The following is a 25,905-nucleotide window of genomic DNA, read 5'->3' as shown; positions in this document are numbered from 1 at the left end:
GGAGTTACACAGATTGAACAGCAGCGCAGCCAGTTATGTGAAGGAGTTACACAGATTGAGCAGCAGCACAGCCAGTTATGTGAAGGAGTTACACAGATTGATCAGCAGCACAGCCAGTTATGTGAAGGAGTTACACAGATTGAATAGCAGTATAGCCAGTTAAGTGAAGGAGTTACAATGATTGAACAGCAGCACAGCCAGTTATGTGAAGGAGTTACACAGATTGATCAGCAGCACAGCCAGTTATGTGAAAGAGTTACACAGATTGATCAGCAGCACAGCCAGTTATGTGAAGGAGTTACACAGATTGAATAGCAGTATAGCCAGTTAAGTGAAGGAGTTACAATGATTGAACAGCAGCGCAGCCAGTTATGTGAAGGAGTTACACAGATTGATCAGCAGCACAGCCAGTTATGTGAAGGAGTTACACAGATTGAATAGCAGTATAGCCAGTTAAGTGAAGGAGTTACACAGATTGAACAGCAGCGCAGCCAGTTATGTGAAGTAGTTACACAGATTGATCAGCAGCACAGCCAGTTATGTGGAGGAGTTACACAGATTGAATAGCAGTATGCCCAGTTAAGTGAAGGAGTTACAAAGATTGAACAGCAGCGCAGCCAGTTATGTGAAGGAGTTACACAGATTGATCAGCAGCACAGCCAGTTATGTGAAGAAGTTACACGGATTGAATAGCAGTATACCCAGTTAAGTGAAGGAGTTACAAAGATTGAACAGCAGTGCAGCCTGTTATGTGGAGGAGTTACACAGATTGATCAGCAGCGCAGCCAGTTATGTGAAGTAGTTACACAGATTGATCAGCAGCACAGCCAGTTATGTGAAGGAGTTACACAGATTGATCAGCAGCGCAGCCAGTTATGTGCAGCAGTTACACAAACTCTACAGATCGAAAATGGTTGGACATTTTTAATGTAGACTATTTATCAGATTGCAAAATTTAACATCTAGGAAGCAAAAATTCAGTACAAAGAAGAACATGCGTATCTTTGAAAGAAGAATTCAACCTTTGAAGGAGATTAACCTAAATAGATGCCCCATATACAGTTCTCTTCACCATGCATAACAAAAATCACTATTAGATTGTAGACTGCACGTTTCCTAATATTACGTTTCATGACTGCTATTCGGTTAGAGTATACTCGGCAACTTTAAGATAGAGTATTGAAAGTACAGGTCAAGCCTCTGTACAACCATCCTCTCATTCCCTTTCCTCCAAACTCAGTTCCCACCCTCAAAAAAGACTGGCAGAAAAATGTTTTCCAAAAACGCTTGATTGTTAACAGTTTTTCTAGACCAGGGGCCCATAGAAATGATATGAGGTCAGATAAAGAACTTCATCCCTCTTTTTAATTGTAGATTGGGGGCCCTGTTATGGATTTTCTATGGGGATTTATGAGCTTCAAGGTCCACCTTAGGTAGACGAGAAGCTTCAAATGAGGAATAAGTAGGAAAATGATGGAACCAAGATAATCAGAGAGAGCAGGGCCTGTGCAGGCATGTATCCAGGTGGGTGACTGGGTGACTAAGCTGCATAATTCCAATATGGCTGAGCATGGTGGCAATGTCTTGCCTGCAGATACAGAAGAAAGAGCGGATCTAGGTGGGCAATGAAATACTGTGCGGGCTGGAAGGGTAGGAAGATAAATAAGCCAGGGGCGAACATATCATTGGGGCAACCTGTGCAGCCACACAAGGACTCAAGATAAAAGGGGGCCCTTGTGCATTATGAGGAGCTATTGGACTATGATGGGCCCTTGCACAGGGGCCCTCTCCTGTCTGTGTCTGCCCCTAACATAAGCAATAATCTGGGTTGAAAAGCAGACGAAGAAAAGAGCCTGGAGATGTAACTGGAGGTTTGGAAATGTAAACGGGGTGATGAAACGGAGTTCATGACACCAATAAGTTGTGGTGAAACAAGAAGTAATACTAAAAAGAATGTAGCAATGCTAAACCGCACAGAGATATCTAGTCTCCTTCCTGTAGATGATGACACACAAGCTGATGCCTGCTCTAACATAAGCTTTAATCAACCTCGGGCATTTCACAAACAAGCACAAGCTGACCTAGAATCTTCAAGGTGTGATCATGTGGGCTGCGGAGGTGGGGGTCCATATTTCCTAATTACGGGGACTGTTGTATTGCCCTGTGGGGAGGAGTCTGATGACCTCAAAAACTTTATGTGGCTGGAGATTGTTTCTGGGCTTCTGTACTATCAGATCATGCGGAATACCTGGGTTATATCATTTCTTCTCTCAGGTGAACAAACCTCCTGTGTATAATTATATATGTACAGCTGGTATAACCTGGGCATCTCCTGTGTATAATTATATATGTACAGCTGGTATAACCTGGGCATCTCCTGTGTATAATTATATATGTACAGCTGGTATAACCTGGGCATCTCCTGTGTATAATTATATATGTACAGCTGGTATAACCTGGGCATCTCCTGTGTATAATTATATATGTACAGCTGGTATAACCTGGGCATCTCCTGTGTATAATTATATATGTACAGCTGGTATAACCTGGGTATCTTCTGTATATAATTATATATGTACAGCTGGTATAACCTGGGCATCTCCTGTATATAATTATATATGTACAGCTGGTATAACCTGGGTATCTTCTGTATATAATTATATATGTACAGCTGGTATAACCTGGGCATCTCCTGTGTATAATTATATATGTACAGCTGGAATAACCTGGGCATCTCCTGTGTATAATTATATATGTACAGCTGGTATAACCTGGGTATCTTCTGTATATAATTATATATGTACAGCTGGTATAACCTGGGCATCTCCTGTATATAATTCTATATGTACAGCTGGTATAACCTGGGTATCTTCTGTATATAATTATATATGTACAGCTGGTATAACCTGGGCAGCTCCTGTGTATAATTATATATGTACAGCTGGTATAACCTGGGCATCTCCTGTGTATAATTCTATATGTACAGCTGGTATAACCTGGGCAGCTCCTGTGTATAATTATATATGTACAGCTGGTATAACCTGGGCATCTCCTGTGTATAATTATATATGTACAGCTGGTATAACCTGGGCATCTCCTGTGTATAATTATATATGTACAGCTGGTATAACCTGGGCATCTCCTGTGTATAATTATATATGTACAGCTGGTATAACCTGGGCATCTCCTGTGTATAATTATATATGTACAGCTGGTATAACCTGGGCATCTCCTGTGTATAATTATATATGTACAGCTGGTATAACCTGGGCATCTCCTGTGTATAATTATATATGTACAGCTGGTATAACCTGGGCATCTCCTGTGTATAATTATATATGTACAGCTGGTATAACCTGGGCATCTCCTGTGTATAATTATATATGTACAGCTGGTATAACCTGGGTATCTTCTGTATATAATTATATATGTACAGCTGGTATAACCTGGGCATCTCCTGTATATAATTATATATGTACAGCTGGTATAACCTGGGTATCTTCTGTATATAATTATATATGTACAGCTGGTATAACCTGGGCATCTCCTGTGTATAATTATATATGTACAGCTGGAATAACCTGGGCATCTCCTGTGTATAATTATATATGTACAGCTGGTATAACCTGGGTATCTTCTGTATATAATTATATATGTACAGCTGGTATAACCTGGGCATCTCCTGTATATAATTATATATGTACAGCTGGTATAACCTGGGTATCTTCTGTATATAATTATATATGTACAGCTGGTATAACCTGGGCAGCTCCTGTGTATAATTATATATGTACAGCTGGTATAACCTGGGCATCTCCTGTGTATAATTCTATATGTACAGCTGGTATAACCTGGGCAGCTCCTGTGTATAATTATATATGTACAGCTGGTATAACCTGGGCATCTCCTGTGTATAATTATATATGTACAGCTGGTATAACCTGGGCATCTCCTGTGTATAATTATATATGTACAGCTGGTATAACCTGGGCAGCTCCTGTGTATAATTCTATATGTACAGCTGGTATAACCTGGGCAGCTCCTGTGTATAATTATATATGTACAGCTGGTATAACCTGGGCATCTCCTGTGTATAATTATATATGTACAGCTGGTATAACCTGGGCATCTCCTGTGTATAATTATATATGTACAGCTGGTATAACCTGGGCAGCTCCTGTGTATAATTATATATGTACAGCTGGTATAACCTGGGCAGCTCCTGTGTATAATTATATATGTACAGCTGGTATAACCTGGGTATCTCCTGTGTATAATTATATGTGTACAGCTGGTATAACCTGGGCAGCTCCTGTGTATAATTATATATGTACAGCTGGTATAACCTGGGCAGCTCCTGTGTATAATTATATATGTACAGCTGGTATAACCTGGGCAGCTCCTGTGTATAATTATATATGTACAGCTGGTATAACCAGGGCAGCTCCTGTGTATAATTATATATGTACAGCTGGTATAACCTGGGCAGCTCCTGTATGTAATTATATATGTACAGCTGGTATAACCTGGGCAGCTCCTGTGTATAATTATATATGTACAGCTGGTATAACCAGGGCAGCTCCTGTGTATAATTATATATGTACAGCTGGTATAACCTGGGCAGCTCCTGTATGTAATTATATATGTACAGCTGGTATAACCTGGGCAGCTCCTGTGTATAATTATATATGTACAGCTGGTATAACCTGGGCATCTCCTGTGTATAATTATATATATACAGCTGGTATAACCTGGGCATCTCCTGTGTATAATTATATATGTACAGCTGGTATAACCTGGGCAGCTCCTGTGTATAATTATATATGTACAGCTGGTATAACCTGGGCAGCTCCTGTGTATAATTATATATCTACAGCTGGTATAACCTGGGTATCTCCTGTGTATAATTATATGTGTACAGCTGGTATAACCTGGGCAGCTCCTGTGTATAATTATATATGTACAGCTGGTATAACCTGGGCAGCTCCTGTGTATAATTATATATGTACAGCTGGTATAACCTGGGCAGCTCCTGTGTATAATTATATATGTACAGCTGGTATAACCAGGGCAGCTCCTGTGTATAATTATATATGTACAGCTGGTATAACCTGGGCAGCTCCTGTGTATAATTATATATGTACAGCTGGTATAACCTGGGCAGCTCCTGTGTTTAATTATATATGTACAGCTGGTATAACCTGGGCATCTCCTGTATATAATTCTATATGTACAGCTGGTATAACCTGGGCATCTCCTGTATATAATTCTATATGTACAGCTGGTATAACCTGGACAGCTCCTGTGTATAATTATATATGTACAGCTGGTATAACCTTTGCAGCTCCTGTGTATAATTGTATATGTACAGCTGGTATAACCTGGGTATCTCCTGTATATAATTATATATGTACAGCTGGTATAACCTGGGCATCTCCTGTGTATAATTATATATGTACAGCTGGTATAACCTGGGCATCTCCTGTATATAATTATATACGTACAGCTGGTATAACCGGGGCAGCTCCTGTATATAATTATATATATACAGCTGGTGTAACCTAGGTATCTTCTGTATATAAATATATATGTACAGCTGGTATAACCTGGGCAGCTCCTGTGCATAATTATATATGTACAGCTGATATAACCTGGGTATCTCCTGTATATAATTATATATCTACATCTGGCATAACCTGTGCATCTCCTGTATATAATTATATATGGACAGCTGGTATAACCTGGGCATCTCCTGTAAATAATTAATTATATATGTACAGCCGGTATAACCTGGGTATCTTTTGTATATAATTATATATGCACAGCTGGTATAACCTGGGTATATTCTGTATATAATTATATATGTACAGCTGGTATAACCTGATTATATTCTGTATATAATTATATATGTACAGCTGGTATAGCCTGGTATATTCTGTATATAATTATATATGTACAGCCGGTATAACCTGGGCATCTCCTGTATTTAATTATATATGTACAGCTGGTATAACCTGGGTATCTTCTGTATATAATTATATATGTACAGCTGGTATAACCTGGATATCTTCTGTATATAATTATATATGTACAGCTTGTATAGCATGAGCATCTCCTGTATATAATTATATATGTACAGCTGGTATAACCTGGGTATCTTCTGTATATAATTATATATGTACAGCTGGTATAGCCTGGTATATTCTGTATATAATTATATATGTACAGCTGGTATAACCTGGGTATCTCCTGTATATAATTATATATGTACAGCTGGTATAACATGGGCATCTTCTGTATATAATTATATATGTACAGCTGGTATAACCTGGGCATCTTCAGTATATAATTATTATATATGTACGGCCGGTATAACCTGGGCATCTCCTGTATATAATTATATATGTACAGCTGGTATAACCTGGGTATCTTCTGTATATAATTATATATGTACAGCTGGTATAACCTGCGTATCTCCTGTATATAATTATATATGTACAGCTGGTATAACATGGGCATCTTCTGTATATAATTATATATGTACAGCTGGTATAACCTGGGCATCTCCAGTATATAATTATATATGTACGGCTGGTATAACCTGAGCATCTCCTGTATATAATTCTATATGTACAGCTGGTAAAACCTGGGCATCTCCTGTATATAATTCTATATGTACAGCTGGTAAAACCTGGGCATCTCCTGTATATAATTCTATATGTACAGCTGGTATAACCTGGGCATCTCCTGTATATAATTATATATGTACAGCTGGAAAAACCTGGGCATCTCCTGTATATAATTATATATGTACAGCTGGTAAGACCTGGGCATCTCCTGTATATAATTATATATGTACAGCTGGTATAACCTGGGCAGCTCCTGTATATAATTATATATATTCAGCTGGTGTAACCTGGGTATTTTCTGTATATAAATATATATGTACAGCTGGTATAACCTGGGCAGCTCCTGTGCATAATTATATATGTACAGCTGGTATAACCTGGGCATCTCCTGTATATAATTAATTATATATGTACAGCTGGTATAACCTGGGTATCTCTTGTATATAATTATATATCTACAGCTGGTATAACCTGTGCATCTCCTGTATATAATTATATATGGACAGCTGGTATAACCTGGGCATCTCCTGTAAATAATTAATTATATATGTACAGCTGGTATAACCTGGGTATCTTTTGTATATAATTATATATGTACAGCTGGTATAACCTGGGTATATTCTGTATATAATTATATATGTACAGCTGGTATAACCTGGGTATATTCTGTATATAATTATATATGAACAGCTGGTATAGCCTGGTATATTCTGTATATAATTATATATGTACAGACGGTATAACCTGGGCATCTCCTGTATTTAATTATATATGTACAGCTGGTATAACCTGGGTATCTTCTGTATATAATTATATATGTACAGCTGGTATAACCTGGGTATCTCCTGTATATAATTATATATGTACAGCTGGTATAACATGGGCATCTTCTGTATATAATTATATATGTACAGCTGGTATAACCTGGGCATCTCCAGTATATAATTATATATGTACGGCCGGTATAACCTGGGCATCTCCTGTATATAATTATATATGTACAGCTGGTATAACCTGGGCATCTCCTGTATATAATTATATATTTACAGCTGGTATAACCTGGGCATCTTCTGTATATAATTATATATGTACAGCTGATATAACCTGGGCATCTCCTGTATATAATTATATATGTACAGCTGGTATAACCTGGGTGTCTCTTGTATATAATTATATATGTACAGCTGGTATAACCTGGGTATCTCCTGTATATAATTATATACGTACAGCTGGTTTAACCTGGGCATCTCCTGTATATAATTATATATGTACAGCTGGTATAACCTGGGCATCTTCTGTATATAATTATACATGTACAGCTGGTATAACCTGGGCAGCTCCTGTATATAATTATATATGTACAGCTGGTATAACCTTGGCATCTCCTGTATATAATTATACATGTACAGCTGGTATAACCTGGGCATCTTCTGTATATAATTATACATGTACAGCTGGTATGACCTGGGCAGCTTCTGTATTATCTTGTAAATTGTGATATGACCTGTGCTCGATAGATATGCAGATTTACAAGCTTTTTCATTCACAGTTGATCATCTTCTCTCAGGATCGGTGTCATCCTGGATGGTCTTTCAGTGGCCAGAATCTGTCCATGTGTATGAAGGAGAGCCGGTTGTTCTTCGATGCTCTTTTATCCATCCTGTGTCTCCTCCATCTGCGGCCTCCTTCTTGTGGTCTTGGAAGGATGTCAACATCTATGAGTTTATGAATACAGAGGGGACCAACGAGAACATCATAACACATCTGGGTGACCCTCGGGTGTCCCTCAAAACTGATTTATCAGGAAGTAGCCTCCTGACTATTGATTATGTGACTCCCGAGGACAGCGCCCTTTACATCTGTGGGGTGATGATCCATAGTCCTCTTCCTATAACCAGCAGGAGGGGTAACGGGACTCTGGTCAATGTGGCGACAAGTCCCATCACAGGTGGGTGTCAATCTAGCGTTTGTACTTTGTCAAGGAGGACATCTCATATGATCTTCCAACATGGTTTATCATCTTCTCTAGTTCCTTCCATAGCTCATCACCACCATCAACGGTGAGCATGGTAATGGTGACATCCCTTGTGATCTAAGGTCTTAGAGAAGTTCATAGTTACTTTGCTGGTCGTCTAGGGTAGTGGAAGGGTTGAAATAGTTGTCTCAGAACTACAACTTTAGTTCATTTGCCCACTTTAGGCATATGGACATCATAGGTGGGAGCCTCCAAAATGTTTTCTTTTTTTTTAACCAAACTCAAACCACTAACAATGGAGTCAGATTGTGTGAGCTAAAGCAATGAAGACGCTTTTTGGTTACATCCCTGATGGTTTAGGGTAGTTCAGAGGTTAAAGTCCTAATTTCAAGAGCCAACTTCTGTTCATGTGAAAGTCATAGATTGGGGACTCCTGCTTCTCCAGTATCTTCCAAACTCCATCACTATCACCAACCCTGAACCCTTGTGTGGTCTTCAAACAACCCAAAACTGCTACCTCTTCAATGTCCAACTAAAAGCTTCCTTAAAGTTAAGGTGTTTCGCCATCAAACACAACCATTCAGAGTTCATTTAAACAGCCAATTTCAGGCCATTCATTGAGCGCCGATCGACATTATGCAATGTTGATCGTTGGGCTTTTACAGTACTGTTCACACTGGCAGACAAATATTGATGGGGAAAGAACAATCACTAACACAAACACATTACACCCACCTCATAAAATATGATATTAAACTATTAACACTTCTATTTTTGAAAGCATTCTTACTTTGCATCATTACTTTCACACCTGCCGAATATATATATATATATATATATATAAAGTGGCTAGCGAATCTATTTGCCCCCTTGGCTTTTTACCTATTTTGTTACATTACAACTCGTGTTTAAATATTTTTGTAATCCACTTTGTGTGTGATGCATCAGCACTAAATAGTCTAAGTTGGTGAAGTGAAGTGAGAAAAATATAGGCATTGTGAGCCAGTGAGGGGAATTATATGCGAGGGTCGGTATGTATCCCCTAGGATGCGCATAGAGAACTATTGAACCCACTGGAGTGCATTGCAATCACAGACACAGCTGTGGTTGCAGTGCAAAATAAAAGTAAGTTTGGACTTGTTCAAGCTATTTGACCAAGTCGGATTTAAGAAAACCCGGCATGGGCTTTTATTTTTGGAGTGAACTACAGGATGGCAGTGGGGCGGTTCACTCTCTTCAGCCCGGGTCTTGCATGTGGCTCATGTCCACGGTTTTCATTTAAAAACCTGCAGCAGAGGTTTGGGTGTGTCAGTTTTGTGTTTGCAAGCTGTAGTAGTAGGAGGCTCTGCAATACTGGCCTGTGTGACCTGAACACAGCCCAAGAAGGCAAAGCTTCTGATGCACCTCAGAGAGAAACAGTGGTGCAGTCACCCACGGCAATGGGTTTGGAAACGGACTTTCATCTGTGAAGAGCACAGGGCGCCAGTGGGGACTTTGCCAATCCTGGTGTTCTGTGGCAAATGCCAAGCGTCCTGCACGGTGTTGGGCTGTGAGCACAACCCCCATCTGTGGACGTCGGGCCCTCATACCACCCTCATGGAGTCGGTTTCTAACCGTTTGTGCAGACACATGCACATTTGTGGCCTGCTGGAGGTCATTTTGCAGGGCTCTGGCAGTGCTCCTCCTGTTCCTCCTTGCACAAAGGCGGAGGTAGCGGTCCTGCTCCTACGGCCCCCTCCATGTCTCCTGGTGTACTGGCCTGTCTCCTGGTAGCGCCTCCAGCCTCTGGACACTACGCTGACAGACACAGCAAACCTTCTTGCCACAGCTCGCATTGATGTGCCATCCTGGATGAGCTGCACTACCTGAGCAACTTCTGTGGGTTGTAGAGTCCGTCTCATGCTACCACGGGTGTGAAAGCACAACCAACATTCAAAAGTGACCAAAACATCAGCGTGAAAGCATTGATACTGAGATGTGGTCTGTGGTCCCCACCTGCAGAACTGCTCCTTTATTGAGGGTGTCTTGATAATTGCCAATAATTTCCATCTATTGTCTATTCCATTTGCACAACAGCATGTGAAATTGATTGTCAATCAGTGTTGCTTCCTAAGTGGACAGTTTGATTTCACAGAAGTTTGATTTACTTGGACTTAAATTCTGTTGTTTAAGTGTTCCCTTTATTTTTTGAGCAGTGTATATATATATATATATATATATATATATATATATATATAGGCAGCATATATATATACACCGTATATATACAGTTTACACCACATACAGTCAATACTATGAATACACCATTTACACTACATGCAGATAATTTGATTTACACAATACACAACCTAAAGTATATGGCCATAATTTCCACAATAATCACACAATTTACACTATACAAAATGTACACTTTAAACAAACAATTGGCACTATATACAGTATATACTATACACACAATTTACACTATATACAATCTGTACTATATACACAGAATATATATGCTACCTATAAACAATCTACACTATAAACACAATCGACACTATATACACACACAATTTAAACTATATATTCATAATTTACACTATATGCGCACAATCTATACTATATACACACAATTTACACTAAATACACATACATGATGTATACAATCTATGGTATATACACAGGGTCAGTGTAGAGGCATCACCCGTCTCTCCTCCTCTTCAGTTCCTCCACACTTTACAGGATTAAAGTCCTTTGGTTATTTGACCATGATGTCACAAAAGATCCTTCTACCCTTTTAACCTTAGGAATGGTACTAATAATAAAGGACAACCATTATCAGTGCAGTTTCTGTTTGTTGAGATTGGCAGCCAAGGGACTAACTGGCCTACTAACCCTGCAGAATTATAGCACCTTGAAGGGGGCCCCGTTGGGGATGGGGATCCTGGGCACTTATGCAGTTTGTCTTCCTGTAATGCCAACTCTGCCTGGGACTATTGGGAGCACTGGACCTTCAATGGCTGCTGTAACATACCTGGCGGCGTCCTTGCATAGTGGTCCATCTCCCACTGTGCAAGAGCGCGCACTTGATCTCCAGTCCAGTCTGCTAGCCTGGCTTCCCTCCATGCTGTCTGTTTGCTTCTGTTTCTGCTGCTTAAGGGCGGCGCCCGATCACTTCCTGCTTTTTGTACCTGCTGTGGGTCACACCCCTTGTGCGTCCTCAGCCTATTGCTGTCTGTCACCTGGTATTTAACCCAGCTGCCCCAATCAATCCCTGCCTGAGCATTGTGTTTCATTCAGTGTGTGCTTTCACTCTGAAGGTGCCAGGTCCCGTTCTGTGTTCTCTTGTCTGCCTATCCTGGAGGCTGTATTTCCAGGCCTGTCTGAACACGCTCCTAGCCTGTTCCTCCCGCCTTCTAGGGGCCGATTACCTAGACCCGCTCCTGTATCTTGTCTGTCCTGTCTGAACACGCTCCTTGCCTGTTCGTCCCGCCTCTCTGGGGGCCGTATTCACAGACCCGCTCCTGTATCCCGCTGCAGTGTCGGTCTCCTCCTTACACTCAGTTCCAGTCTGAACTCTCTCCTATCTTTTACCTGTTTTTTCTCTATGTCCGTTCCTTTCCTTTTTCTGCAGAGTCTGAACTCGTACCTAACTCCTGCTTGTTGTCTCTGTACTCCCGTTTGTGAGTTTGTGGTCCACTCGCTACTTCACTGCAAGTACCCTGTGGGTATCTGGCTCTGCCTTTCCCTTCTTGTCTGTTCCGTGTGAACTGAGCCCTGTCCCCCCTGCTCTGCCTTGCTCACCGCTCTGGCGGTTCTAGCCTGCTCTGCCTGGCTCACTGCTCCGGCAGCCTTGCTCCGCTCTGACCCTTTTGCTCACTGCTCCGGCAGCCTTGCTCCACTCTGACCCTTTTGCTCGCTGCTCCGGCAGCCTTGCTCCGCTCTGACTCCTTGCTCACTGCTCCGGCAGTCTCGCTCAGCTCTGACCCTTTGCTCACCGCTCCAGGCGGCCTCGTCCTGCTCTGCTCTTGCTCACCGCTCCAGGCGGCCTCGTCCTGCTCTGCTCTTGCTCACCGCTCCAGGCGGCCTCGTCCTGCTCTGTTCTTGCTCACCGCTCCTGGCGGCCTCGTCCTGCTCTGCTCTCGCTCACCGCTCCTGGCGGTCTTGTCCTGCTCTGCTCTCGCTCACCGCTCCTGGCGGTCTCGTCCTGCTCTGCTCTCGCTCACCGCTCCAGGCGGTCTCGTCCTGCTCTGCTCTCGCTCACCGCTCCAGGTGGCCTCGTCTTGCTCTGCTCTCGCTCACCGCTCCAGGCGGCTTCGTCCTGCTCTGCTCTCGCTCACCGCTCCAGGCGGCTTCGTCCTGCTCTGCTCTCGCTCACCGCTCCAGGCGGCCTCGTCCTGCTCTGCTCTCGCTCACCGCTCCAGGCGGCCTCGTCTTGCTCTGCTCTCGCTCACCGCTCCAGGCGGCTTCGTCCTGCTCTGCTCTCGCTCACCGCTCCAGGCGGCTTCGTCCTGCTCTGCTCTCGCTCACCGCTCCAGGCGGCCTCGTCCTGCTCTGCTCTCGCTCACCGCTCCAGGCGGCCTCGTCCTGCTCTGCTCTCGCTCACCGCTCCAGGCGGCTTCGTCCTGCTCCGCTCTCGCTCACCGCTCCAGGCGGCCTCGTCCTGCTCCGCTCTCGCTCACCGCTCCAGGCGGCCTCGTCCTGCTCTGCTCTCGCTCACCGCTCCAGGCGGCTTCGTCCTGCTCCGCTCTCGCTCACCGCTCCAGGCGGCCTCGTCCTGCTCCGCTCTCGCTCACCGCTCCAGGCGGCCTCGTCCTGCTCCGCTCTCGCTCACCGCTCCAGGCGGCTTCGTCCTGCTCTGCTCTCGCTCACCGCTCCAGGCGGCCTCGTCCTGCTCCGCTCTCGCTCACCGCTCCAGGCGGCCTCGTCCTGCTCCGCTCTCGCTCACCGCTCCAGGCAGCCTCGTCCTGCTCAGCTCTTGCTCACCGCTCCAGGCGGCCTCGTCCTGCTCTGCTCTTGCTCACCGCTCCAGGCGGTCTCGTCCTGCTCTGCTCTTGCTCACCGCTCCAGGCGGTCTCGTCCTGCTCTGCTCTTACTCACCGCTCCAGGCGGTCTCGTCCTGCTCTGCTCTTGCTCACCGCTCCGGGCGGTCTCGTCCTGCTCTGCTCTTGCTCACCGCTCCGGGCGGTCTCGTCCTGCTCTGCTCTCGCTCACCGCTCCGGGCGGTCTCGTCCTGCTCTGCTCTCGCCCACCGCTCCGGGCGGTCTCGTCCTGCTCTGCTCTCGCCCACCGCTCCGGGCGGTCTCGTCCTGCTCTGCTCTCGCCCACCGCTCCGGGCGGTCTCGTCCTGCTCTGCTCTCGCTCACCGCTCCGGGCGGTCTCGTCCTGCTCTGCTCTCGCTCACCGCTCCGGGCGGTCTCGTCCTGCTCTGCTCTCGCTCACCGCTCCGGGCGGTCTCGTCCTGCTCTGCTCTCGCTCACCACTCCGGGCGGTCTCGTCCTGCTCTGCTCTCGCTCACCGCTCCGGGCGATCTCGTCCTGCTCTGCTCTCGCTCACCGCTCCAGGCGGTCTCGTCCTGCCCTGCTCTCGCTCACCTCTCTGGGCGGCCTCACTCTGCTGTGTTTGTCCGCCACATCTGTGGTTCTGTTCCAGAGTCCCAGTGTGTACTGGGTCCTATCCCGCCTGTGTTCCTACCTGCTAGTGCCTTCCTGTCTGCACTCTAGCCGTGCTTGCCTGTACCCCCCTGCCTGCATACCCGCCTGCCTGCATACCAGTCGTGCCTGCCTATACCCACCAGTCTGTGTGCCAGCCTAACCTGTCTGTTCCTGTATTCCCCTGTGTGGGTCAACAGCCGTGTCCGGGGTCTGTCCTGGAGTAGCACCTGGTCCCTCTGCTCGGTTCCTCCTTGGTGCACTGGCGTCGTATGCCGTCGTGCGACCCTGGTCGGATTGGGTGAATACCTAGTTACGCCCCTCCAGGCATTCACTCTCCGGCACGGTCCAGTGGAATCACACGCACACGCTGCTCAGCTTGGGCGTGTGCATTACAGCTGCTAATTTTTCATTGGTGATCCAGAGTGGTGACCTCTGTAAAAATCATGCTGGTGGTGACTACACTGGATCATCAATGAATGGAACATCTACTGGCCATACCAGGGTATATTGGGAGCAGTGGTCCTCTAGTGGATGCCAACCTCTCATTGGTGATCTAGAATAATGACCTTCAGAAAAATCATTCTGTTCATGACTACTCTGGATCATCGATGAATGGATCATCTACTGGCTATGGCAGGGTCTAGTGGGAGCACTGGACCTCCAGTGGGTGCCAACTTTTCATTGATGGTTCAGAGTAGTCACTTCCTGAGATATTACCGCTGGTGGTGTTCACTCTCGATCACTGATGAATGGAATCAAGCATTGCAACTTCTGGTCAAACCCGGAATTAGTGGGAGCATTGAACCTCCAATAGCCATTAGTGATCCACAATAGATATCTCCAGAATAGTTACCTCCTGACTGCAGAAACAGATACTACACATTGACATATTTGATACTTTGGTAGCAGATCTCTTGAAAAAGATGACCCTAACTGGTTAAACATTTCCTGATACTGGTTGTTTTTCCGGACATATCCTCCAAAATCCACAACGGGGCTTGGGTTTAGCCAGGTATGTGTTTGTGTATGCCTATATGCCATCCTCTTCTCATATGCACCCATCACACACAATGCAGGGTACTAGGCTACATGCCAGTCACGGCTGATTGAATGTATTAGGCTGGCACAAGCCTTTCCTGTTGACCTGACCTCGGGTGGCATGATGAGAGATGCCTCTCTGAGGCTGAATTATGCAAAAAAAAAAAAAGACATGTAGAGTGCAAAACACAAAAGAATATAAAAAAATTCTGGTATTAATAAATCCACGTTCACCATCCATCTTGGCATTAGAGAAAGTTCCTATAATGTTGAGGAGGATACATGGATACGTGGGCTTCCTCCTAAGACATGATGGGATTGAAGTAGCAACACCAACTTTTTGAGGGGCTCCCCCTACGCCCCTTGTAAATTGTGAAAAAAAAAAATAGAAGAGGATTGGCAGGACAGAATTATGCAATTGTGATTCAGCTTTCTCTGAGAGTGCTTGCTGCGAGAGGGGAGAGAGAGCTGCTTCTTCAAAGTCTGGAAACGGTTCTTTGATCCTGTGGATCACTGGGAGAAAAAGTGAGAAAAGAAGATAGGGGTGTTCTATTTACAGTTTACCACCCCCCCCCCCACCCCAATAATAACCAACATCACCCGTGACTGTGTATAGAAGCATGTAATATACTGTATCATGTAGATCTTAATTACTGATCTTGCATTTTAGGATCCTTATCATCTCACCTGGAGAATTCTACTTTTCCATCACTGGACCCCACTGTAACATCACTCCCTGCCCCCATCTGTCTCATTCTCTTTCCCACCTTTGTGTTTTTTTGTCACATGTATATTTGGGGGCAGCTGGATTTATGTGAAATTTGGGTTGTACTAAAAAAAAAAAAAGAAAACCTCCACCGTTACTCGGTTTTTCTATTTTTTTTTTCATTCCCATTTTCCATTACTGTTTTCTTTGTTGACGTTTTTACTTTGACGTTGTAAAAAAATGGTCTATAGAAACCATAAGCAAGAAGGCCAGTGCTGCTGACAGATTTTAGTATAACTTATGTCAATGTTTGGACTGTTCAGGCCATTAACATAGGAACATCATAATACCATTAAACCGGCTGCTGCATTCCCTGCTTCAGCTTTTATACAGGCTTTCATAGTCCCTCCTGATTGGCTATGCCATACCATGTGATGTAATGGCTGTGAGGCTTTACAGGGGAGCTCTTCCAGCTGCACACGACCTCAAGTGGGCCTTTTCTCGCAGATGCAATCTTCTGCAATCTGTAAAATGGAGGCCATTTTAGGCGATTTGTGCAAATTGATCGGATTCCCAAAAATTCAACCAAATTTAATTTGCATTTAATTGTTTTGCTCATTTCTACTAGATACCAATTACTTCTACTGGGTATTAATGGGCCTTTCGAACCCATGGCCATTATAGGACTTCATGTCCAAGCAACGACACATACTAAGAAAATGCAGAACAGCCAGCAGCTATCCTGCTTGCTGATGGTTTCTAAGTACTAGTTAAAGTTTTTTAAAAAAAGGTGGCTCTCTACCCTCACACACCATATTATTGGTGAGTCCCACATACAATACATACTTCCCGCGTCCCCTGCACCATCCGGGCGGCTCCTGAAAAAAGGAAAGCAGCAACTCTCCTTCGAGCCACCAAAGCTTCTTGGTTATCACCTCTGGAAAGTTTTAATTTTTAGGCAAAAAGTGGGGTGGAAAATGGGTTGTGGATGGGGCGAGGGCTGTAAATTTTAATTTGCGGAATTAGCACTCATTTTGTTGGGAATTTTGCCACATCCACCCTGTATGGTTCCATGCTGGATTGAGAGGTCCGGATTAGGAGAATTTTCCTGTACACATTATTTCATGACCTTTTCTGCCACTTTCTTCCTTGTGAGGCTGTGCAATCTCTTACATACTTTCTGTCTGCACTTATCCCTCCGTTGGCTCTGCCTTATGTCCTTCTTTATATCTTGTGCCAATCATTTCTCAAACCCTGACTGGTGGCTGCAGCCAAGGCGGCGGTGCTGTCGCAGGAGGTGACCTTGCTGCCTTTGGCCCTTGTGTCTCAGATGGGGCCCCCGGGGAGTGGTGCACAGCTATATACTGGCGGGATGAGACTGCTCGTCCTCTCTGCCACCTCCCTGGTTGCCTCCTGTGGCCTCGTCACCATGTGGATCCAGTTTGCTCCTCTGCATGTTCCCCTGGACAGGAGGCTGCAAACGGCGGCGGTGCTGCAGTGGACCTTCTCCTTCCTGGCTCTGGGTGAGTTCTCCATTATACTGCTCCTCTGCTCATCCCTGTATTGTGCTCTAGTCACATCCAGAGCTGCATTCACAATTCTCCATTCGGATCTGAGGAGAGTCTGCACTGATGGGCGCACGCTGGTAAGAGAGCAATGCATTGTGGTTCCAAAACTATCTAACGTCCATTTAGAGAGCTGATAGGTACTATAGGTACGATAGTGACACAAGGCCCAACCTGGTCATCAGGACAGCCCATCCTCCTATAACACCAGACATACTGCGGCTATAGACAGCCTCAATGACAGCGCCACCGACCACAGCGGACGCTCTCTTCTCTCTTTCATCTTTCTTACTCTCTCATCTCTATCCCTCTCTTTCTCTTTCATATCTCTCTCACATCAATTTTCCTCTCCTCTATCCCTCTCTCTCGCTTTTCTCTATACCTCTCTTTCTCATTGCCATCCTTTTTTCTCTTTCTCATCTCGATCACTCTCTTCTCTTTCCTCTCATCTTTATCCCTCTCTCATCTCTATCCCTCTCTTCTCTCTCATCTCTATCCCTGTCTTCTCTGTCTTCTCTATCCCTCTCTTTCTCTCTCTTCTCTATCTCTCTCACTCTCTATCTCTCTCCTCTCTATCCCTCTCTATCTCTCTCATCTCTATCCCTCTTTCTCTCTCATCTCTATCCCTGTCTTTCTCTCTCATCTCTATCCCTCTCATCTCTATCCCTCTCATCTCTATCCCTCTCTTTCTCTCTCATCTCTATCCCTCTCTCATCTCTATCCCTCTCTCATCTCTATCCCTCTCTCATCTCTATCCCTCTCTCATCTCTATCAATCTCTCATCTCTATCCCTCTCTCATCTCTATCCCTCTCTCATCTCTATCCCTCTCTCATCTTTATCCCTCTCTCATCTCTATCCCTGTCTTCTCTCTCATCTCTATCCCTGTCTTCTCTCTCATCTCTATCCCTCTCTCATCTCTATCCCTGTCTTCTCTCTCTTCTCTATCCCTCTCTTTCTCTCTCTTCTCTATCTCTCTCACTCTCTATCTCTCTCCTCTCTATCCCTCTCCTCTCTATCCCTCTCTATCTCTCTCATCTCTATCCCTCTTTCTCTCTCATCTCTATCCCTGTCTTTCTCTCTCATCTCTATCCCTCTCATCTCTATCCCTCTCTTTCTCTCTCATCTCTATCCCTCTCTCATCTCTATCCCTCTCTCATCTCTATCCCTCTCTCATCTCTATCCCTCTCTCATCTCTATCCCTCTCTTCTCTTTCATCTCTTTGCCTCTCTTCTATCCCTCTTTTTCTCTTTCTCATCTCTATCCCTCTCTTTCTCTCCTCTCTATTATTATTATTATTATATATTTATATAGCGCCATTGATTCCATGCTGCTGTACATGAGGAGGGGTTACATACAAAATACAGATATCAGTACAGTAAATGAACTAACAATGATAGACTGGTACAGAGGGAGGAGGACCCTGCCCTTGTGGGCTTACATTCTACAGGATGGTGGAGAAGGAGACAGTGGGTTGGGGGGTTGCAGAGCTCTGGTGGTGAGGCGCCGGTCTGGTGTTGGTGAGGCAGCAGCTCCAGTGGTTTTGAGGTGAGGAGGCAGTGGGGTCATGGCAGGCTGTAGCGTTCTTGAAGAGATGGGTTTTCATGTTGTGTCTGAAGGATCCGAATGTGGCAGATAATCAGACGTGTTGAGGCACAGAATTCCATAGGATGGGGGATATTCTGAAGAAGTCTTGAAGGCGATTGGGTGAGGAACGAAAAAGTGTGGAGGAGAGAAGGAGATCTTGGGAGGACCGGAGGTTACGTGAGGGAATATATCGGGAGATTAGTTCAGAGATGTACGGAGGAGAAAGGTTATGGATGGCTTTGTAGGTCAGTGTTAGTAGTTTGAACTGGATACGCTGGGGGAATGGGAGCCAGTGAAGGGATTTGCAGAGGGGGGAGCAGAGGAGTAGCAAGGCGAGAGATGAACAAGTCGCACAGCAGAGTTAAGGATGGACTGAAGAGGGTGTTAGCAGGAAGGCCACAGAGGAGGATGTTGCAGTAGTCGAGGCGGGAGATGATGAGGGCATGCAAGAGCAGTTTAGTAGATTGAGGGTTGAGGAAAGGACGGATTCTGGAAAAATATTTGAGCTGGAGGCGACAGGAGGTGGTGAGAGCTTGGATGTGCGGTTTGAAGGACAGAGCCTTGAAGGACTCCAACAGAGAGAGGATGGGATGAGGAGGTAGTGTGGGAGTGGGAGACGCTAAATGTGTGGTTGGAAAGGTATGAGATCTCTATCCCTCTTACTCTCTTTTCTTCACCTCTGCACCATCTTTCTCTGTCTCACTCTTTTCTTTCTATCTCACTTTCAATCTCTCAATTGTTTCCCTTTTTCTTCTTTTTCCTTGCTTTCGTTCCTTGCTCTCATCTCTATCCAATCCCTCTCTTTCTATCTCTCTACTTTGTGTCTCTCTTCTATCCCTCCATCAGTCTCACTGTGTCTTGTCCTCACTTCTCTCTCTTTCTTCCATCTTTCTCCGTCTCATCCTATCCTCTACAATTTCTCTCGTTCATCCTTCTCTTGTCTGTCTCGCTCATCTCTCACTTTCTCTCTCGCTCATCTCTCACTTTCTCTCTCATTACCATCGGTCTCTCTTTCTCTCTCGTCCTCAGTTTTCTTTCTCACATTTCTTTCCCACATCTCTCAGTTTCTGCCATCATTTTTTCTCTCTCGTCACTATTTTTCTTCTCTTTCTTTTTCATCCTGTTTTCATCAGTCCTCCTCATCTCTCTCTCACCCTTCTGAGATCTCTCTTTTTGCTTGCAGTACCCCTCCTGCCCACATGGAGTGCTGGTAAAGTACCATTCCCACGATCTGCAGCAGGTGCTCTCCTCCAGTCATGTGCAGTTCAATAATGGGGCCCTGGGGGGTTCTCCTTTACACTGTATAAGTATTGTGGATGCGGTGAGTGCCTCTTATGTCTTCTCTCCTGCTTGCAGCGCAGTGCTGTCTGGTCCTCTATGTCCTCCTGGTCTGCTCCCAATACTGGGCCCTGGCCGTCCTCTACTCTGCATGGCTGTACATAGACTGGGACACCCCATCCACCGGTGGCCGGAGGTCCGAGTGGGTGCGGAGCTGGACTGTGTGGAAGTATTTTGCCAATTACTTCCCTATCAAAGTGAGTAGGAACAAAGCGACATAGATCTGCGGATATTATTCCATGGTGTCTGGGTAGCAGTCAATGATAGATAATAGATAGATAGATAGATAATAGATAGATAACAGATAGATAGATAGATAATAGATAGATAGATAGATAATAGATAGATAACAGATAGATAGATAATAGATAGATAATAGATAAATCGATGATAGATAATAGATAATACACTCCCTGACAGAAGTTATGTCGCTTATCCATGTAATGTAAATAAAAGCTTATAACCTGACGTTAAATTCATCCATTGGTTTTATAAATTACTCTTTTGAAAGCTGAAACCCTCCCAAATTTGGTTTAGGTTAAGAAAATAAATTGGCATCAATGCTGAAATATTGATCATTTACTGAACACAGAATGGTCAGATTTTGGCAAGACAAAAGTTTTGTCGTCTGGTCATATAATGCACCCAATCCTAGTTTACATCCTCACCAGTGCTCAGTAAAGGATCGGTTAACTAGTGGGTGTGTGTATAAAAAGAAACCCAGCACCCCAGACCTTCACTTTAACTGCAACATGCCAAAAATCCACCCCGAGACCAAAGCCTTGATTATCAAGAGGCTGAAGACCAGATCCACTGCAGAGGTGGCTGGCACCTTTAATGTGATTCAGAGCCAAGTACAAAGAATTAAAAAAAGATTTGAAGAGAGTGGAGATGTGTTTAACAAGCCCAGGTCCGGCAGACCCCGCAAGACAACTGCTCAGGAGGAACGTTTGTTGGTTAGAAAATCCAAAGCAAGCCCCTCTTCCACTGCAGCAGAGCTCCAACAGGCCTGGTCACCTCAAGTCCCTGTGTCAACTAGAACAGTTTGTAGGATTCTGTCTCGAAATGGCCTCCATGGTCGAATCAGTGCCCAGAAGCCAACACTAAACAAAAGGCAAATAAAAAACCGTGTGGCATTTGCAAAGTCCCACAGCCTGCTGAACAGATGGACGCTGGAAAAGTGGCAGAAGGTGGATTTCTCTGATGAATCTTCAGTAGAATTACACCACAGCCGCCGCAAATACTGCAGGAGACCTACTGGAGCCCGTATGGATCCAAAATACACCCAGAAAACACTTACATTTGGTGGTGGAAAGATCATGGTCTGGGGTTACATTCAGTATAGGGGTGTGCAAAACATTTGCAAGGTGGAAGGCAATATCAATAGCCTAAAATATCAAGAAGTATTAGCGACCTCTTACATTCCAGCAGGATGGTGCTCCATCTCATCCATCCATCTCTACAACAAAGTTCCTCCAGGCAAAAAAGATCCCGGTGCTCAAGGACTGGCCAGCCCAGTCACCAGACATGAACATCATTGAGCAGGTTTGGGGTAGGATGAAAGAGGAAGCTTGGAAGACAAAACCAAAGAATCTAGATGACCTCTGGGAGGCATGTAAGACGCCATTCTCTGCTATTCCTGATGACTTCATTAATAAATTGTATGAATCATTGTTGAACCGCATGGATGCCGTCCTTCAAGCTCATGGAAGTCACACAAAATATTAAATATGGCTCTAATAGCACCACAACTTCATTCACCAAAGTTATGCAACATATATTTGCATTTTAACATAATTATTTGTTTGAATATCACATTACTTTCTGTGGGCGACAAAACTTTTGTCTTGCCAAAAATCTGACCATTCTGTGTTCATTAAATGATCAATATTTCAGCATTGATGACAATTTATTTTCTTAACCTAAACCAAATTTGGGAGGGTTTCAGCTTTCAAAAGAGTAATTTATAAAACCAATGGATGAATTTAGCGTCAGGTTATAAGCTTTTATATACATAACATGGATAAGTGACATAACTTCTGTCAGGGAGTGTAGATAGATAATAGATAGATGATAAATAGATAATAGATAGATAGATAATAGAAAATAGATAATAGATAGATAGATAATAGATAATAGATAGATGATAGATAGATGATAGATAGATGATAGATAGATGATAGATAGATACTAGATAATAGATGATAGATAATAGAAAATAGATAGATAATAGATAGATAATGGTCAAAATTACTGTTATTTTGATCAATTAAGCAAGCTGAAGATGAAATGATCTCTAAAAGGCCTAAAGTTACAGATGACACATTTCCTTTTGTATTTTAGGCAAAAAAAAAAAATTATATATAAAATATATATACATATATATATATATATATATATATATATATATATATATATATATATATATATATATATACACACACACACACACACACACACACACACACACACACACACACACACACACACATACACTATATACCGCATTTTTCGGACTATAAGCCTCACCTAGATTTTAGAGGTCGAAAATAGAAAAAAAATGTAAGCAAAAAATGTGGTTACGATGCACTGTTATGCGGGAGGGGGTCTGCTGCTGACACTGGTATAGAGGTAATGTCCCCCAATTCCGTTAATATCCCCTATCCTGGAATATATGCCCCCCTTCCTATTATACGTGGCCCCCATCCTGGTATACATGGTACCCCTCCATCCTGGTATGCATGGTACCCCTCCATCCTGGTATGCATGGTACCCCTCCATCCTGGTATGCATGACACCCCTCATCCTTATCCTGGTATGTATGGTCGCCCTAATCCCCATCACGCTGCACATAAAAAAAATAACACTCCTACTCACCTTCCTTCTCTCTCCTCCAGCGCTGCGTCCTGTCTGCCCGGACTGATCTCGTCATGTGAGCTGCATATGACGTCACTGCCATGTGCAGCTCACAAGGTGAGATAAGCTGCTGGAAAAGTCACTGGGACTGTGTGCGCGGGGAGCAGTGACTTCATGCTCCTTAATAGCAGCACACAGTGTAGCCGCAGCGCGACTCCTGCTGCTGCCGGGAGATCGCGTGTGCCCGCTATTAAAGGGCATGAATATTCACCCCTCTCCACTCGCATGAGCGTGGGGAGGGGGTGAATATTCATGCCCTTTAATAGCGGGCACACGTGATCGCCCGGCAGCAGGAGCCACACTCGGATACACTGTGTGCCGCTATTAAGGAGAATGAATATTCACTGCTCCCTAATCGCTGATTAGTCGCGACCGCGATTTGGGCGTCACATTTAAATAGCGGCCACGACCAATCAGTACAGCGTTGTTTAAATGTGGAGCCAAGATCGGTGATTGGTCGCGGCCGATATTTAAATTTGGCGCCCAAATCGGTGATTGGTCGCGGGCACCGCCAGCGACCAGTCAGCGATTTTTAACACAAATGTTCGGATCTTTGTAACACCATGCGGATACTGTGGGGACATCAGCGGCTAGTGTGTGAAGGGAAGACCGTGGAGCGGCGCTGCAGGTCGGGATACTTCTGCTGCGAGCGCCCACTCATGTCCCGGGTTCTCGCAGCGGAAGTATCCGCACAGGCAGCGCCGCTCCCCGGTCCTCCCTTCCGCATGGATGTCAGCGACGCCGGCGGTCCTTCCGCTGCTGCCGGCCGGGACATGAGCGCCTCGCGCCGCTCATCTCCCAGCTGCATCTCCGTCCCGCAGATGGTTCCAGCGGACGGGGTCCTTCTGCTGGTACCGGCTGGGAGATGAGCGCCTCGCGGCGCTCATCTCCCGGCTGCAACGCCGCTGAGCTCCGTCCCGCAGATGACCCGCTAAGTCCGCCATCTTTTTTCTGAAATCCCGCGGCGCTGATTGGCCGCTGCCGGACCAATGAGCGACGCGGGATTTCCTGGACAGACAGACAGACAGGATAAGACAATTATATAGTAGATATATATATATATATTTTATAGTCATTTTTTACATTTTAAAAATTACAAAAAGGAAAATGGGTCAATGCAAAAGTTTGTGCACGCTGCATGGTCAGTACCTAGTAGTGCCCCCTTTTGACAGTATCACAGCTTGTAAACGCTTTTTGTAGCCAGACAAGAAACTTTCAATTCCTGTTTGAGGGATTTTCATCGATTCTTCCTTGGAGAATTCTTCCAGTTCTGTGAGATTCCTGGGCCGTCTTGCATGCTCTGCTACTTTTGAGGTCTAGCCACAGATTTTCAATGATGTTCAGATCAGAGGACTGTGAGGGCCATTGTAAAACCTTCAGCTTGTGCCTTTTGATGTCGTCTATTGTGGATTTTGATGTGTGCTTAGGATCATTATCCATTTGTAGAAGCCATCCTCTTTTCATTTTCATTTTTTTACAGATGGTGTTATGTTTGCATCAAGAATTTGTTGAAATTTCATTGAATCCATTCTTTCCTCTACCCGTGAAATGTTCCCCTTGCCATTGGCTGTAACACAACCCCAAAGCATGATTGATCCACCACCATGCTTAATGGTTGGGGAGATGTTCTTTTCCTGAAATTCTGTGCCCTTTGTTCTCCACACATATCTTTGATCATTGTGGCCAAATACTTCTATTTTAACCTCATTGGTCCACAGGACTTGTTTCCAAAATGAACCAGGCTTGTTTAGATGTTCTTTTGCATACTTCTGTTGCTGAATTTTATGGTGAGGACGCAGGAGAGGTTTGTTCTGATGACTCTTCCATGAAGGGCATATTTGTGCAAGTGTCTCTGAACAGTAGAACAATGTACCACAACTCCGCAGTCTGCTAAATCTTTCTGAAGGTCTTTTGCAGTCAAGCAGGAGTTCTGATTTGCCTCTCTAGCAATCCTACAAGCAGCTTTCACTGAAATGTTGCTTGGTATTCCAGACCTTATCTTGACCTCCACTGTTCCTGGTAACTGTCATATCTTAATTACATTTCAAACGGAGGAAAGGGCAACTTGAAAATGCTTTGTTACCTTCTTATAGCCTTCTCCTGCTTACCTGAGCACACAAATCTCCAAAGGTGTCCAAACTTTTGCATTGGCCCATTTTTCTTTTTTGTCAGTTTTAAAATGTAAAAAATGACAATATTGTTACGGGTGTGTCAGATGTGACAGACAGTCGCCCTGCAGTTGGTTGCAGGAGATCTCTTCGTTTGGCATTCCAGACACCTTTCTTAAATTTGTCTCACTCTAGCACCCAGCGGCTACCTTCCTCTTGCTAATTAACACCCTGGTCTGGGTGTTTAAATACTTTCAGTCTGTAATAGAGAGGCGCCAGTGATATTCACATGACCCCTTGTGACGGCTTGGAGCAAGTGCAGTTCTTACTTCCTCTCTGGTGCTAAGAGGACATGTGTGCCATCTCTCTGAAGTCGACTCAAGCTAAGCTACTTCCCCCGTGTCTGTCT

General features: G+C 44.5%; 1 protein-coding gene across 1 annotated transcript in view; it reads left to right on the top strand.

Annotated features, from left to right (window-relative positions):
- Window positions 1-2,002: 2,002 nt before the first annotated feature.
- LOC141167081 (2-acylglycerol O-acyltransferase 2-B-like) overlaps window positions 2,003-25,905 on the top strand; it is a 31,734-nt gene continuing 7,831 nt past the window's right edge. Inside the window, exons 1-4 of the mRNA XM_073654421.1 lie at window positions 2,003-2,095; window positions 8,197-8,577; window positions 15,949-17,507; window positions 20,491-20,669. Coding sequence (XP_073510522.1) covers window positions 17,315-17,507; window positions 20,491-20,669 — 372 coding nt within the window. The 5' untranslated portion in view covers window positions 2,003-2,095; window positions 8,197-8,577; window positions 15,949-17,314. The remainder of the gene's footprint in view (window positions 2,096-8,196; window positions 8,578-15,948; window positions 17,508-20,490; window positions 20,670-25,905) is intronic.

This window comes from Phyllobates terribilis, unplaced genomic scaffold (assembly GCF_046119375.1).
Source record: "Phyllobates terribilis strain yellow unplaced genomic scaffold, ASM4611937v1 Scaffold_11__3_contigs__length_659146591, whole genome shotgun sequence".
NCBI lineage: Eukaryota > Metazoa > Chordata > Amphibia > Anura > Dendrobatidae > Phyllobates > Phyllobates terribilis.
Note: the sequence above shows the minus strand (reverse complement) of the source record. Positions and strands in the feature narration are given on the sequence as shown.